Below are 16,801 nucleotides of genomic sequence, written 5' to 3'. Positions count from 1 at the left end.
CATCATAATTGAAGTTACTGGAAAACACAATGTGCATTGTACTGTCCTGAACTTAAAAACAAATATGGATCAGTCTAGTGGTTCCTCAAATCATAAAATATAAAGCTACCATAAGACCTAGCAATTTCATTCCTAAGGATATATTTAAGGGAAATGAAAATACATGCCTACATAGAAACGTGTACATGAGTATTCACAGCAGCATTACACATTATAGCCAAAAGAGAGGAAACAGCCCAAATATCCATCAAGTGATGAATAAAATGTGGCATATCTACAAAATGGAATATTATTCACCAGTAAAAGGAAAGGAAATACTGACACACAATACCACACAGATGAACCCTGAAAACATGCTAAGTAAAATGAACCAGTAACAAAAAACCAAACAAGGTTTAATTCCATTTGCAAGGAATGTCCAGAATAGGCTAATCTGTAAAGACCGTAAGTAGATCAGATCAGTACCTGCCTAGGACTAGGCCTGATAGGGAAGAATTGGAAAATTCAAGTGTGAGAGACTATAGGGTTCGGAATATTCTGGGGTTAATGAGAATGTTCTAAATTGACTGTGATGATGGACACACAAGTCTTAAAACCAATCAAGCTGCTAAACACATGGCTCTGTGATAGCAATTCCAATATTTGGCATATGGCCAACAAAGCTTAATCTTACTTACAATGAGAGTGCAAGAATCGCTTCCTTAATTTCCACATTTTTCATTAAATTAATTTAGCTTCTGGATGATTCAATCAGGACAGAATATTATTTAAAGAATGTTCTTGAAATCTCTGAGAACTCCCATCATGATCTGAGACATCATGATGTTCATGGTGCCACAGTGCTTGATCAACCAAGTTGGAAAACCCACCATGACCGCTTCATACCATGTAGGCTCTTCTTGTGGAATTTTCACAGCGGAAGCAGTTCCAAGCCCATCCTTTTATAAAACAAACCAAGGGAACTGAAGAAGTTACATTACATCTTACAGTGAGAGACAGGAAGTGAAATGGATCTTAGCAACAGTCAAAGCTTTCCTTATGGATTATTTGATGCCATAAATCCAGATCCATTTTGATGACTCTCCCATTAGAGATGTGTAGTCACCACTGCAAACTGTCAGAAGCTGTTTTATAGAGCGATTGAGCCCTATGATCTTTTGCTGCACTTCTGTGATTACCTGCACCAGCCCAGGGCAGCAGATGCCTCTCTCTGCTGGCTATGCTCATTCCACAAGGCCCCGTAACTAATGAGAACTAGCGAAGCACAGCATGGAGGAAGTGGAGGGAAATGTCAATGTTGTCCAGAAACAGGACTGTTCAGACACTTCCGTTTCATTTTGACATTCCATATTTTCTCATGCAGTCATTCTCTAAACCTCAAAAAAGTCTCTTTTTAATATTTTCCATCCCTCTATTTAAGCATCAGCTTTTGGGAAACCTCGTAGGATTGCCAAAGGAAAGGCTGTAAACTAGGGCCCCACAATCCGACTGTGACTCACTGGATCTTCTATGTGGCCCAGAGGGTTGTCCCTAACGATATTTTTCAAAAAGTGAATCCTGTCTCTAAATGACGGCAAATAACAGCCCCAGAGAAGGGCAAAGGAGTGCTGTTGCGTCTTTGGTGAGCCAAACCTACATAAAGAAGAGTGAGCACAACCAGCCTCTACACCCTGCCTCATCTACTTCAGTCATGCACGTTCTCTGTCACTCACCCTGCCAGAGACATACTACCACAGATGTAAGGTTTACTTCTTCACACATTGGCCTAATCAAAACAGTAGAGAAAAAAAAAAAAAATACATCAACTCACCCTTATATGTACACCTGAAAGGAATCTCTACCTTTGAAATAATTCTGTTTAATTATAATTACCTAAAGGCAGCTTTCTAATAGAAAATTTTCAAGAATTATAATAATTCATTTACAAAACTAACAATCTTCTAAAATTTATCGATTCGCATATGACTTAACATTTGCGAATATGTTGCAGCGTTTTATCCACCTAAACAGACTTGGGCTCCTAGATTTCATACATCAAACAAAAGCCAGGCTCCTTATTTGTCCCAGTCAGTGCTGTTCTCCTATGGGCTCCTATGGGCTCTCCATACACACACCCTTCTTCCTATCCTACCTCATCCCGTTTTCTATGCCTCAGAACTTCTTACTGACTCTGAACCACATTCCATTTAATTTCTTCATACCAGCTCCACTCAGTCTAGAATTCCACCTCGCTACAGCCTTTGTCCATTCCGTAAGCTGTTTATTTGTCAAACTCATGTTTTAGGAAATCTTCCCTTTCCAGGCTCCTTCTGCAAAATAGTAATCCCTTTTTCTGTTCTGCATATATATGTTTCTTATTTTTGCAATACATTACCTAGACAAGAATTACTTATTTACGCGTGACAGAGAACTTCAGGAGTGGGGTCCGTGTGATATTCACATTTATTCCCCAGCACCAAGTTTGGTGGCAAAAAAAGCACTAAGGGCTTAGAGTTTTGCATAAGTGAATTGATCGTCACAAACATGAAGAAAAAAGTAACTAACTCTGTGACTGGAGTCCCTGACGTGGCAATGACGGAGTGGCTCTGAGTGAACTACATTTCCCACAGGAAAAAAATATATACATTATATATAATACAATATCGACAGTACAAAATATATGGCTTACATAAGTGTGCATAATCTATGCACAAACACATGTATATAAAGATCTTCCTCCCTTTATGATGGGGTTACACCTCAAAAAATCTATCCTAAGTTGAAAATACTATAAGTTGAAACCACATCCAATACACTGAACCCACATATATAGAAAAAAACAACAGTTCATACCATTATTCCATCTGGGTCTGTTACCAGCACTGCCTTAATGACAGTATAATCAATGTAAACAATCCACAATGAGTATTTTATAAAAATGATGTTCGCAGATATGCTGGCACACAGATGCTCTGAGAAGAAAAGTACTTCTTGGAAATTTGTGCAGGCACTGCAGTTTGAGGATATTGTTTAGGCACCAAAGTGGCAAACACAGGAAGACAGTTAGACATAAAAGGATCTTAAACTGAAGTTGCAAATTGGTGGAAGGTAATACAAGGACTTAAATATTAAAAGGCATTTTATATGAGCGAGATCTTGATGCACATAAAGCTTGAAATGAAATTTTCCAAAATAAAATGTTAACATAACTTTACTTATAATTAATATTTAGCAAAAAGTATCCCTAATTGTGTACATTTTTTAAACATCGTCACTTTGGTATGCCTATAACATTTGAGGTAGTCTAATAACATCCATAGTGCTGGGCACGTTATGAAGTCCTGTGTAGTCATTCAGCCATGCAGGACTGTGCCACCAGCACGTGCATGCTAAGCTGCAGCTATTTATGCATCTAGGCATGGATGCATGTGTGTGCACAAGTACGCCTGGAATGATGCACTGAATCATTATTGCAATCCTATCAGAAGCTCACACATTATACACAAACTTTAGAAAATGTACACTTAAAACAGGTTGTAATGGGCATAGGAGAGTTGAATAGCACTCCTCCAAGCTGAGAAACATTTTAGTTTCTTACAGAGGATACTGAAATCTGGAGTTGTATAAGTAGGATATTTACATATATGCATATACATATGCAGAGCATATACATCAGTGACACACACACACACACACACACACACACCAGCATATGTACTTTGGGAAAGGAAAGAGGACTGTCAGAGAGGATACCTCAGCACTCACTGTACACTTCCTACACCCTCTCACTCACACCATCACAGAACAAGGAAGTCTTGCCAAGAATAATCTCAGGTGTTTCCACACAAAGGAATTTTGGGACGCACAGACCCACTTAAAGAGTCACACCTTCTGCACTTCCTGCATGGCAAAAATATGCACAATCACAAGTAAAAATAAAACACTGAGGCAAAATGTCTGTGTATCTTAAAACTAGACTTTGAACAACTCGGCAGGCAGCAGAGCTGAGGGCTTGGTGACTATGAGCTGGTCCGGACAGCAGGGGCAAGGAGAACGATGCTGGATACCGAGAAGCTTGATATGCATGTGTGGATCCAAGGAAGAAGAGTGAAAATGAAGAGAAAAAAAGACTCAGATCCAGAGACAAACCAGCTCTGCGAGAAGGCCTTTGTGGTTCACACCTATAGTAAAAGATGACAGCTACTGAGTACTGACACCAGCCAGACACCATCGAAGGGCTCTGCAGTTTTGTCTCAAGATCCCTTGAAAATCACATGAACAGGAGATAACTAAAGACGCTGAGATTAGAGTTCACTCTCTCAGTAAATTACAAAATGAGGTCAAGTTTCATATGTGGCTCACAAGTTCATTTTGGAACATTTCATTTATTTATTACACACACAAATGTGCATAAATAAACATTTTACTACTTAGCAACCAGTACTACTTCCATTTCGAGCTACAGCTTCAATTCAACTAATCTCATTCACCATCACGGGGAAGTAACTGACCCCTCTGATGTGCTTAGTTACACTCTGTAGTTTGGACAGAGTAAACAAAAATCATCTTTAAATAGTACAACCCAAATTTGAGATCGAAAAGAAAAATAATCAGCAACCAAAGAGGCAATATAAGTGTTCAATGCCATTCTTCAGCAGGCATATTACAGCACATACTTGCAAACACTCCCATCTATAATACTCAGTATGTACTGTTATTGCTACCACTATTACAACCCAAGGGATAACTTTTTATCCAGACAGTGTGGCACAATTAGAAAGTCCTGCATTCACCATACACCATGAGTTAAATGAGTCCCACTAATGCCCATGGGTCCCACATCAATGCCCATGCTCCATACATTTGCTTGGTAAATTAATTTTCCATCAAGCTCTCTAGAGAGTGCTAGGTTAACTACCGGGTAGTATACTGTATTTACGCACACACACACTATCCACTTTTGAGCCACTCTTCTATTCCTCCCATCCTGGGGATGCTTAACACTGTCGGTGGAACGGTTTGGGGGGGCAAGCTAATAAACAGGAGGCTGCCTTGACAACTTGGTCAACTTAGCAGGAATTCAGAATACGAGACTTGCACCATTTCCCAGAAGTTCAGGAGGATACTGCACATCAATTTTCCGCTAGCCTCCAGGGAAGAGCAAGGAAAAGCAGATATGCAACTACATGCTTCACTAGACCCAAGTCAGCCAGAGACCCTGCACATGTAGAGCGCACCTGAAAATCTCACAAGCTGGATGGCTCCGTTGAACCTTGAATATATTATACCATTGTCTCCCTCTTCAAGAGACTGTTATCACTTCCAAACTTGGTCCCAAGGTGTTCCCCTCTAGGTGGAACAAAAGACAAAGTGTAGACCCATCTTCACGTATGGCTTATTATCTACTCCATTTCCATGTGTACTTTCTCTTCATAAAATACTTGTTTTTAGTAGGAATCCTTTCATCAGGTCAACAAGTAGTGGAACACATGCAGCACAGGTTAGACTGAGGCTGCGAACTGTCACCTGAGGGTTCTGCCTGCGCTTGCTGCGACTCACAGGATGGAAAGACTGAGGATCCCTTACTGGAGAAAACATACAGATGACAAGCAGATGAAAAGATGATGTTCAACATCATAGGTCATCAGAGAGAAGGAAACACAAACAACAGTGAGATACAACTACACACATTAAAATGCCTAGAAATAAAAATACCGACATCACCAGCAGAGACCTAGAGCAACAGCCACTCTCCTTCATTTGTGGTGGGAATGCAAATGGTACAGCCGCTCTGAAAGAGGGTTTCCTCCCAAAATTAAACATTCTCTTTACCATATGATCCAGCAACTGCACTCCTTGGAATTTACACAACGGAGACAAAAACATATCCACACAAAAACTGGCACACAGATGTTTACATCTTGGAAGCAACTGAGATGTCCTTCAATATGTAAATGGATAAACCAACTTTGTTATGTCCATCAATCAGTTTATTATTCACTGATAAAAAGAAATGAGATTACAAGCCATGGAAAGACACAGAAGAAACTTAAATGCACAATTATTAAGTGGAAGAAAAGGCTACATACTATATGGTTCCAACTATAGAAGGTTCCAAAAACAGAACAAGCATGGAGACATGAGGTAAAAAGATGAGAGGTTACCAGAGATTTGGGAGGATTGAGGAATGGGGTGAGGGACAAACAGGTGAAGCACACAGAGGATTTTTAGGGCTATGAAACTACTCTGTATAATACTGTGATAGCAGATATACGTATTAGTGCATACATACCTTTGTGTATTTGTCCAAAACCATAGAATGTATGAGAGTAGTTGAAGCCTAATATAACCTATGGATTTTAAGTACAACAGTGTATCAATATCAGCTCATCAATGATACACATGTGCCACACTGATGCAAGATGTCAGTGTTAGGGAGAAATGGGAGGAAGAATGAGAGATACATGGCAACTCTGTGCTTTATGCTTAATTTTTTATAAACCTACAACTGTTAAAAAGTCCAGCCTATTAAAACTAATTCTTAAAAGATGATTTGCCCGTTTTACCTTTCTTCCCTTGCTGTGCTGCTCTCTCTTATGTCTTACATCCTCCCCATGCCTTTATAGCCATGCATAGCTTCTTCTGAAGTTAGAGACATCACTCAGTAAGTTCTATATGGACTCTCTCTCTCTCTGACGGCCTTTATAGAGTCCCCTCTCCAATATTACCCACATACATGGACATTTGAAAATTACTGTCTATATAAAGAAGCCCATTTGTGCCTTTCCCCCGTATCTCCTTATTTCATTTATTTCCTCATAGCATAACTTTGGTACAGCAAAAATGATACCCTAGAGTTCATGATTTTACCTGGTAGACTGTGCAAAATATCAGTTAGCTCCCTAGTACTTCCGGAAGTTGAAAGGACATCCTTTTGGTTAGGTCCAGTTATATATCAGAAGCAGTAGATGGATTACTTTTTAGTGTCACTGTTTTCAGTCCTGCCATGTTGCCTCTGTTCTTTCCTAACATGTTTTTAATTGTTCTATCACTTCCCCTAAATATTGTTTTTCTTATTGCTTGTGTACCCTAGGATTAAATGCAAATTCCTTTATTTTTCATCATTTCAATGAATTCTAAAGTGTCAAATATAAAGTGCTGATTTTAAAAAAAATGGAAAAAAAATCTCTACCTTATGACTCATTGGCACCTCTAACTCACACTCTATGATGTTCTTGTGATATTTTCCAGATGCCACTTCCCCAGTCTTTCTTTCATTAAGGACCATTCTAATGTGATTTTCTATGAATTCCAAGGCTCTCTTGAAATTCTAAGAGAGCCTGTTCTATATATTTACCAGACAGAGGCCTTTGCTCTCCTCTTCCCAGAGACAACTCAGTGTCCACTGTCACCAATCTGACTTACATGAGAGGTTAAGAGGTTTCATTTCCTTAGAAAAGGAGCTCAAGCACACCATGCTTCCCCAATAATCTAGTTAGAATATCAGCATCTCATCCGACTGCCATTAGGCTGGTTTTTTATATTGTAGTCATAGACAGGGAAGAGTCTGAGTATGTGCTATACTCCATAGCACTCAACCTCAGCCCTGACTGGGGCTTCTCTTATTTTGCAAACCAGGTTGCTAACTATAATTTGCATAACGAGTGACCTGAGTTACCACAGTCTGTTAAGATATTAAAGCTTCAAAAAACCCCCTGGGCGTTTCATTTTTTGATGCAAATAATCAATATGCTCTTAATGAATTTTGAACACTGTGTTATATATGCTAAGAAAGAAGGGCAGGGGAACACGATATGCACAGTAGTTTTTAAAAATATATTTAAATAATCATCTAATATGTAAAATTAAAAATTGTATAAAAACAATTCTATGAAACATTTAATTTGGAAAGCACTGCTGACAAGACAATTTCAAGAACCTAAAATTTCAGATTCTTGAGAAATCCCCTGAAATTCAGCACAAAATAAAGTATAAAAATTCTATTTATATAATTCACTATGAACTTGCTGCTCAAAATATTTTTATGGTATTTGGTCCATGCTGTCTACATTTAAGTGTCAAACTAATAAGAAAGATGAGACTGTTATAAAACAACTTCTCTTCCTGGACTTGTTTTATTCGTTTTTCATGGAGCCCCTTGGTTGGAAAAGACAGATAAATGTGCTGAATCTATAAAATTCCTGCTTGTTATGTCATTTTTAGGGCAGGAAAGATAAAAGAATGGGAGGAGAACATTTTCTGAGTATCTACTATATTTAGGACAGTGTACTAGACCCTTTCTACATCCTACCTGTTAAAACTTTGCAAATGGCTTCACACTTCAGAATTTCTGCCACCATTTCAAGGTGAAAAAACAAAATCAGAGTTTAAGTAACTTGACCAGTTAGGTAGAGGCAGATTTAAACAACAGTTTCTGATTCCAAAGTCTGTGTTCCTTCCATTCCCCAATGCTGCCTCCCTTATAATTTGTTGGAGTATCTAGCAATATAAATGTATCAATTTGTAATTTCTATTGTATTTACAAAAAAAAATGATTTCAAGAAAGCATATTACTGGACTTGCTCCAGTCATTATAATTAAATAACCATTGTGTTACACAACAGAATAACAGCAATAATAAAAACTGTCATTTACCGAAGTTCCCATATATATCAAACACTGCACTAGAACATTCCATATGCTACCATATTTAATTAAACCTCAGAAAACCTCTATATAATACATATTATTTATCCATGTTAGAGATGAAAGAAAAAGATTCAGGGAGATGAACTAATTTGATTATATTGATAAAATACAACACTGTGATCCATGTGACTCTGGGTTGACACTGATGCCCATACTCTGTCCACTCTGCTCCATCCCTATCTTTCATTTAATGAGCAAACTACATTCCAAATTAAGTACAACTGAAGTAAAGAACACTTACTAGGATAATGCAACCCTCATGTTACTACTACCTGGAATGACATCCCTCTCTCCTTTCTTATTTAATGAATGGTAGGATTAGGATTAATATATTTTCATATGCATTACAGAATATTTTTTATTAGGACAAGTACATGAAAGAAAATAAAAGGACAATACTTATTTTTATTTTATATTGAAGAAGTAAGGGATTATTTTACATACAATTAACTATGTAAAGGACACAGTGATTTAAAGTATTGCCTTGTATTGGATGAACTTATTTCAAAAGTGATTAATGTGAGAAGTAATCTCCTTGAGGAAAAACACACAACTATAAATATCCTAATCCCCTGAATTCTGAACAAGGGCTAATGTATACTTGTTTCTTGCATTTCAATGTAATTTCTCTGTTATAAAAATTAACTCAATTAGGGACTAAACCAAAGTTAAAATCTTTTGCATAGTGAAGGAAATCATCAGCAAAATGAAAAGCCAAACTTTGAATCACAGAAGATATTTGCAAATGATACATCTGATAAGAAGTTAATAACCAAAATACATAAAGAACTTACATAACTCAACACCAAAAACCCACAAATAACTGATTGAAATGGGCAGACAATCTGAATAAAGATTTTTCCAAAGACTTATCAAGATGGCAAACAGACACATGAAAAGATGCTCAAAACCACTAATCATCAAGGAAATGCAAATCAAAACTACAATGAGATGCCATTTTATACCTGACAGATTGGCCAGAATCAAAAAAACAAGAAAAAATGAGTAGTAGTGAGAAGGGAGATAAAAAGGAACCCTTATGCACTGCTGATAGAAATCTAAATTGGTGTAGCTACTATGGAAAACAGTATGGAGATTCTTCAAAAAATTAAAAATAGAACTACCACATGATCTGGTAACTCCACTACTGGGTATTTACCCAAAGAATACAGTAACATTAAATCAGATAGGAATCCCTGTGTTTACTGCAGCATTATTTACAATACCCAAAAGATGGAAGCAATTCAAGTGTCTATAAATAAAGAAGGTGTGTGTAGGTGTGTATGTAATATGTATGTGTATATAGACACACACATAATGGAATATTACTGAGCCAAAAAAAAAAGGATGAGATCTTGCCATATGCCAAAACATGGATGGACCTAGAAGGTAATATGCTAAGTGAAATAAGTCAGACAGAGAAAGACAAATACCCTATGATTTCACTTATATGTGAAATCTTAAAAAAACAAAACAAGTGAATAAACAAAAACAGAAAGCAAAAACATAAATACCCGTAAATACAGAGAACAGAATGATGGTTGCCAGAAGGGAGGGGGTAAATGTATGGACAAAATGGTGAAGGAGAGTGGGAGATACAAGCTTCTAGTTCTGGAATGAAAACATCACAAGTATAAAAGGTACATCATGGGAAGTAGAGTCAATGGTATCGTAATGGCATATGGTAGGGAGATGGTAGCTACACTTGTGGTGAGCATAGCTTAATGTATAAATCTGTCAAATCACTAATATTATATACCTGAAACTAATGTAACACTATATATCAACTATACATCAATTAAAAAATAATAAATTCAATTACTTCATTAAGACCTTTCTGAAAATATGTCTGTGACAGAAATTGATAGAAGTGGAGGTATTCACAATTTTCTGTCCTACTCCTGTTAGTCAATCACATTTTATTCAGTGCATTGATAATCTCAATTTAGAATTGCCAGGTGAATATTATTAGCCATAATTATTATTGAAAAATTCCATACTCTAGAATATTAAAGAATGAAAAGCACTTATCATTAACTATCTTCCAATAATAAGTGCTTTACCTCTGGGTGTATGAAATAAGTTTTTCAACTATTCACACAAAGACAAGTTACCTTTCAAATAAATGTGACAAAGAAGTGTTAAAACATTTAACTTTCATATTTAAATAAATATTTTAGATATCTGATATTCTGGGGTTTTAACTTAAAAAACAGTAGAGTACTGATTTAAATATCCCTGAGTTATTTCACTTTATCAATATTATACATTTTCCATTACCTTGTTTATTATTCAAATAGGTTTATAGCTCCACCAATCCAGTTAAAACATCCTTTCCCAAAACACTGTTAGGTATCTTATCAATTCTCCCTTCTACTTGATCATTTCTGAAATATTTCTTAATACCTTTCCAGTCTTTCAGAAGTGTTTCTCTTTTTGCCACCATCCCCTTCATAAAACATGTTCCATTAGCGCAGATTGCCACTTTACTCAGACCTTTTCTGACCATACCTTCTCTGACTCTTCCACTCGTCTCCCACTAACAGTGGCCCTTTCAATTTCAATATTCTCTGTGAAGTATCCTGGCCCTTCTTTTCAGTATTTTTCTTCTTTTAAGGATCCCTCCAACTACCATGTTCAGTTCCAAGCCTATACTTTCAGCCTCTTTCTCCTAAGCAACCCATCCAATCACTAGTTTTCCCATTAGATTTATTCATCTGAATGGATTCTTACCTCAAGTTTAGCATAGCTAAACTAAATTGATATTCTTCTCTAACCCCAGGAAACCTGCTCATCTTTCACATTCTTGGTTTTAAGTAACTGGGTGCAGATATGATGGAGATCTTCATGGGATGAGTTCCTCCTCTCCTTGGCGAAGAGCTCCCTACACCCTAAAGCAGAATAATCCTTTCTGTAGTGGGACTCCCAGCCCGCCTCTACTCACTCTTCACATCTATTCCCCTTTGCCTCTCAGTCCCTCTCCTTACCGACCTCCCAGCCTCTTCACTTCTCTCTCCATCCTGGACAAACAATTTGTCATCCTCTGCGCAAAGCTTCCAACAGCTTCCACTTGCTTAGAGGTTAAGCTCCAGACTCTTTACCAAAGTTTGAAGGTTTTCTTACAATCTTTCCCAACCCATCAAATTGGCATTATACCCATTCATTCCCACCAAAGATCCTAGACCTGAATTGCAGTACTTTGAAAACCTAAGAATGTTGTTGTGCCTTTCATTTTCATTTTCTCTCTTCCTTCTGCTTGCAGTGTACCTCCACGACTCCCAGAGAAAAAAAATTCAGCTCTTGCCCTTCAAAACCCCAATCAACATTAACTCCTCTTTAAAACTCTCCACAACCCCCTTTATCAGCTACATGACATCCCTGTTGTCCTAGTGTTTTGTTCACGAGTATGGTACACCAGGTTGTAATTGTTGGGTATTTACAGTATTGTTTGGTTGTGAATTTCTTTTTTTTTTTTTAAAGATTTTATTTATTTATTTGTCAGAGAGAGAGAGGGAGAGAACAAGCACAGGCAGACAGAGTGGCAAGCAGAGGCAGAGGGAGAAGCAGGCTCCCTGCCGAGCAAGGAGCCCGATGTGAGACTTGATCCCAGGACGCTGGGATCATGACCTGAGCTAAAGGCAGCCGCTTAACCAACTGAGCCACCCAGGCGTCCCCATATGTGAATTTCTTGAAGGAAGGGATGACAATATCCTAGGCAGCCTCTACCTCACTGACTTCCTGTAACATACACAATGAGTCCTCATAACTCCTTGTTTTGAGTTGACTTGAAAAAACTTTCATATACTATACACTCTAAATTTTCATATTCTATACATCAGATATCACATATCATGTATTATAGACCTTATGTATCATATACATATATATTACATGAATACACACTGGTTAATAAACTATATATACATATGCATATGTGTATTTATGGTGTAGGTATGTGCAGATGTATACATACATATTAAACATATCAAACATCAATGAAAGGCCCTTAGATATCATCTTTTCTAACCAATGAATATTACAAAATCTGAAGCGAAGAACCAAAGACATTAAATGACTTTGCCAATGCTTTGTAGTTTGTTAGCGATAGACACAGTGTTAAGAGTTCCTGTCTGGGAACTCTAGCTCCTCTTCCAGTAAACCTTTTACTACTTCCCTGCAATTCAATGATCTGACCAATAGTGTGACTCCCTATAATCTGCTGTACGAAGACCAAGTGTATTCCACTGAAATAGACATCCTGGATGGTCTCACCTCATTTTCTCTCCCAATTCTCTTCCTGACTCTTTATTTTCATCAAGTGATACATGCTTATGATTCTTTCATCTCTACATTTTCATTTCCAGTCTATCTCTCTCCTTTAAATATTCCCTTGTTCTTCTGATAACAACTCTCAATCTCTTTATACAAATAAAGAGATTTTCCTTCATCCCCAGAAAAAAAAAAAAAATAAAGAGGTTGTTATTTTTCTCTCCAACTTATTTCATTTTTTCCCACCAAACCAAGGACCACCATCAGAGGACTGTCATTATCATCCTCACCATGCTAGTTGATATCTGCACACGCACATGACTTTGAAATGTACAGATCACTTTCTCATAACTCATTCAATCTTCATAATACTGTCAATAGTCTGAAGAAAGTATCATCACATTTATATGCTGCTGAGAAAACTAGGGGTCAAAAGTTAAGTGAACTGCCAACATTCCTAAAGCTAGCAAGAGCTGGAACTGGCACCAGAACCAAGGTCTCCATACCCTTGCTCCTGAGAGTTTTCCACTATTTTAAACAGTTTATTGGCTTGTGTTCCCACCATGACATTTATGTTGACATATATTGGCACCTCAGATGCTGCACAGTGAATGCTGCCTAGACTCTTTTTTGATCTGAATTACTGCTTGGCTTTTCTTACTTTAATAGCACAAATTTCAACCAAGCCAAGTACTATTTCTCCCAACACTTACCTAAGAAGCTCTTATCAAGCATTTAAATAATACCATTTAATGGTAAATTACAGTTTGATTACTGCTTGTTGTTATGACCAAGCTTTTGAAAAGTAAGATCATGGGTTTAGCTAAATCAGAGCAGGTCTTCAACTCTTTGTTTTAAGCTGAAACAAATTAATATGATTTCATCTGCATCCACCAATCAACTAATATTTAAACTCCAAGTGTTAACAAGAATGGCTAATGCTAACATTGCAAATGGCTTTTCTAAAAGTGTGTGTGATTTTTCTTGCAACATTTGGAGACAAATTAGGTACTTTGGCTTGTAATAAATTGCTGTTCAAGCTGCTAAGTTGCCAGATAGATGCTACTTCTTTAAAATTTCAGAATATCAGTGTAATTGTAGAGCAAACTATAATCTGTCTGCAGCAGGGGGCTACAGACAGTTGAAGCCAGGAAAGATATCCATTCTGTAACTTGTTTGCAATCCCGTAACAAATACATCTTTTCTCTCCCTTCTATTGCAGCCTTCTCTTAATGTTTAGGCATTGCCAAGAAACTCTTAATATATCCTTACCCCTAAGCAACAGGAATAATTCTTCTTACTTCATTCCTATGAACATGTCAAGTTTCAGGTCTGCTGAAGAATTCTCCTCATCCTTTGTGGGGTGGAGGCGGGGGTGGTTGGAGAAGGGCCATTGGAGAAAAGGGAGTAATTCCTCACTTGGTATTGTTTTCCTGCCCGTCACTGTCCCACCAGGACCTCTAGTCAGCACTTTGCCTGGAGGTTCTGAGGTACTATTAGTTGCTGCTTTTGTTAGTTGGTTGGAAACAAAGCAGGACAATTCTCAAGGCAGGAAAAGTTTAAACCTAAACATCCTTACAATTGTGCACTTTGAAAAAAAATCGCGCAATTCACTCATTAAGAAGTGGTCTTTGCACCCTCTCCGCGAGCTCAGTGGAGCCCCATTCGCCTTTAACTGTTAGAACTACCCTGGCTTGGCTTGTTTCCACGTGTCCCACATATCACAAAGCTATACTTAACAAATTCAACTCCATACCCACATATATCATGGCATTGAGCAAACTGCAAGACGGCATAAAGACCGGCTCTAAGCTGTGTGCCCACTCTTTGCTGGAAATATATTCAAGAAACTCCTAGTAGAACAAAAATCCAGAGGTCAAAAATGCACTTCGTTATGAAAGTGCGGTGTTGGTTGTCCTCATTAACCACAGAGCTGCGAGAGAAATATCATTCCGGTGACTCACTAATGCCTCTCAATTGTTAGGTTTTTCTTTCCTAATAGCATCGGACATGACCTAATTTGCTTCCTAGTAATCATACTTTTCCCCTTAAGGTCCCAGGACACCCAGGCTCTCAAGGGGTGCAGGGGTCCCTCCTGAAGCCCAGCAGTTTTGTAACACCGACCCGGACGCGAAGCTGCGAAGAAGGGCCAACTCTGTCCCACTTACCCGTCTTCCAGAGATACAAGGTGGGCGCCTCCGCCTCGCCCTGAGCCGCAGCCCCGCAGGCTCCCGGGCGCAGCAGCAGCAGCAGGAGCAGCGGCAGCAGCTGCAGGACCCCCCGGCGCGGGCCCGCAGCGCCCGGGCTCCGGGACGCAGAGCGCCTCGCTGGCAGCCCCATGCCGCCCGCAGCCGCTCCAGGGTCCGGATCCGGAACGCGGTTGGCAGGGAATTTCTCTTTGCCCTCACACCGTCTTCCCAAGGAGTCCAGAAAGCAAAGCTCTTTCCTGCTATTGTTCGTTTCAGATGAAAAGGAGGGAAAGCGCGTTTAACACCAGGGAACAATAGCGTCCGCGGTGGCCGTGGCTGCAGCCGCCGCCGCCGCTGGCGGGGATGCTGCTGCGGCTGCCATTCCGCGCAGAGTGGCAGGTCCTAGCGGAGAGGGAGGCAGCCGTCCGCAGGGGGCCCCAGCTGACTGAGCAGGTCCTCGAGGTCTGGGAGGCAGCGCAACCCTGCCGTCGCCAGCTGGAGGGAGAGGAGGGGGGCGTGAGCCGAAAAGGAGCGAAGGGGGCTGGAGGCAGGAGGCGGGCGAGCGCGCCAGGGCAAGAAAGGAAGGAGCGGAGGGGAGAGGGGGCACCTCGATCCAACACGCCCGCCCAAAGAACTCCCTTGCACATGGTGCGATGAAATATGTTTGGAAGGATACACCAATAAAAAGAATCATCACCCGACAGGCTTCGGCATGACAAATAACAGGCATTGAAATTCATCGTCATCCAAGGAGTCACGCGCTGGATCTAGAGGCATGCTGTTCTTAGTGTGTATTTACACAAAGCATCAGTGTTTATCATTTATTTTTAAGCGATGGCTTCCGAATGACTTTATGTGGGGAGCAGTATTTATGATCAGGTTGTGAAAAACATAGGAGAGGAGCGGAGTTGTTTACTTGCTGTTGAAATGCATTTGAACACTTTCCTAAATGTTGGGTTTCTTTTTAACATAATCTGTTCTCAATAGAAAATATGCACAGTACGGATCCTACTGGGACAAATCGAAGTACATTGTCTTTTAAGGTCTTTAAAATTGAAATGGGACTTTATTAGCTAGTTAGGTGGATAAAATTTTACAAAAACTAACCGTAGAATTTTATTTCAAACACGCAGTAAATAAAAGTGCTATCCCTTTATCTACTTCTGTCAAAAAAAATATGCTCCTTTAAATACCCACACAGTTGTGAGTAAAATTAAAGGGGAAAATGAGTTTTCATGACTTGGGTATCTCCAAATTAGTACACTCTTTACTTGAAAATCCTGGACACTAATTTCTATGAACTCCTGCTGTAGAAAAATGCCTTTCAGAATCTAAATAATCTAATGTTTAGGGGTCTTTTGTTCTTTGTGTTTTTACTTTCTTAAACCATACACAATAAAAGAATGTGTGAGAAATCAGATAATGCTTTTTGCCCTTTCTCTCTTTCCCTCAATAATAACCTTTTATTAATTCATTTTCTAGTGAAGCTAAAATAATAAGGCATGTAGCCAATTAAAAAGTCAGCAAACAGAAAGCCAAAGAAAACTATCCACATCCGGTCAGCAATACTTGGCCAAATAAAATTTACAAAGCAGGAAAACTGCTCTTCATGACTTACTCCAACAGCACAGCCAACTCAAGAGCTTAAAATGAGG

At 38.9% G+C, this 16,801-nt stretch overlaps 1 protein-coding gene across 1 annotated transcript in view; it reads right to left on the bottom strand.

Annotated features, from left to right (window-relative positions):
* The window catches only part of THSD7A (thrombospondin type 1 domain containing 7A), a 453,551-nt gene extending 437,704 nt beyond the window's left edge, over window positions 1-15,847 (bottom strand). Inside the window, exon 1 of the mRNA XM_082693331.1 lies at window positions 15,126-15,847. Within this exon, the coding sequence (XP_082549457.1) occupies window positions 15,126-15,297 (172 nt within the window). The 5' untranslated portion in view covers window positions 15,298-15,847. The remainder of the gene's footprint in view (window positions 1-15,125) is intronic.
* Between the last annotated feature and the right edge of the window lie 954 nt (window positions 15,848-16,801).

The sequence above is a fragment of the Mustela nivalis genome (genome assembly GCF_964662115.1).
Source record: "Mustela nivalis genome assembly, chromosome: 12".
Classification (NCBI taxonomy): Eukaryota; Metazoa; Chordata; class Mammalia; order Carnivora; family Mustelidae; genus Mustela; species Mustela nivalis.
Note: the sequence above shows the minus strand (reverse complement) of the source record. Positions and strands in the feature narration are given on the sequence as shown.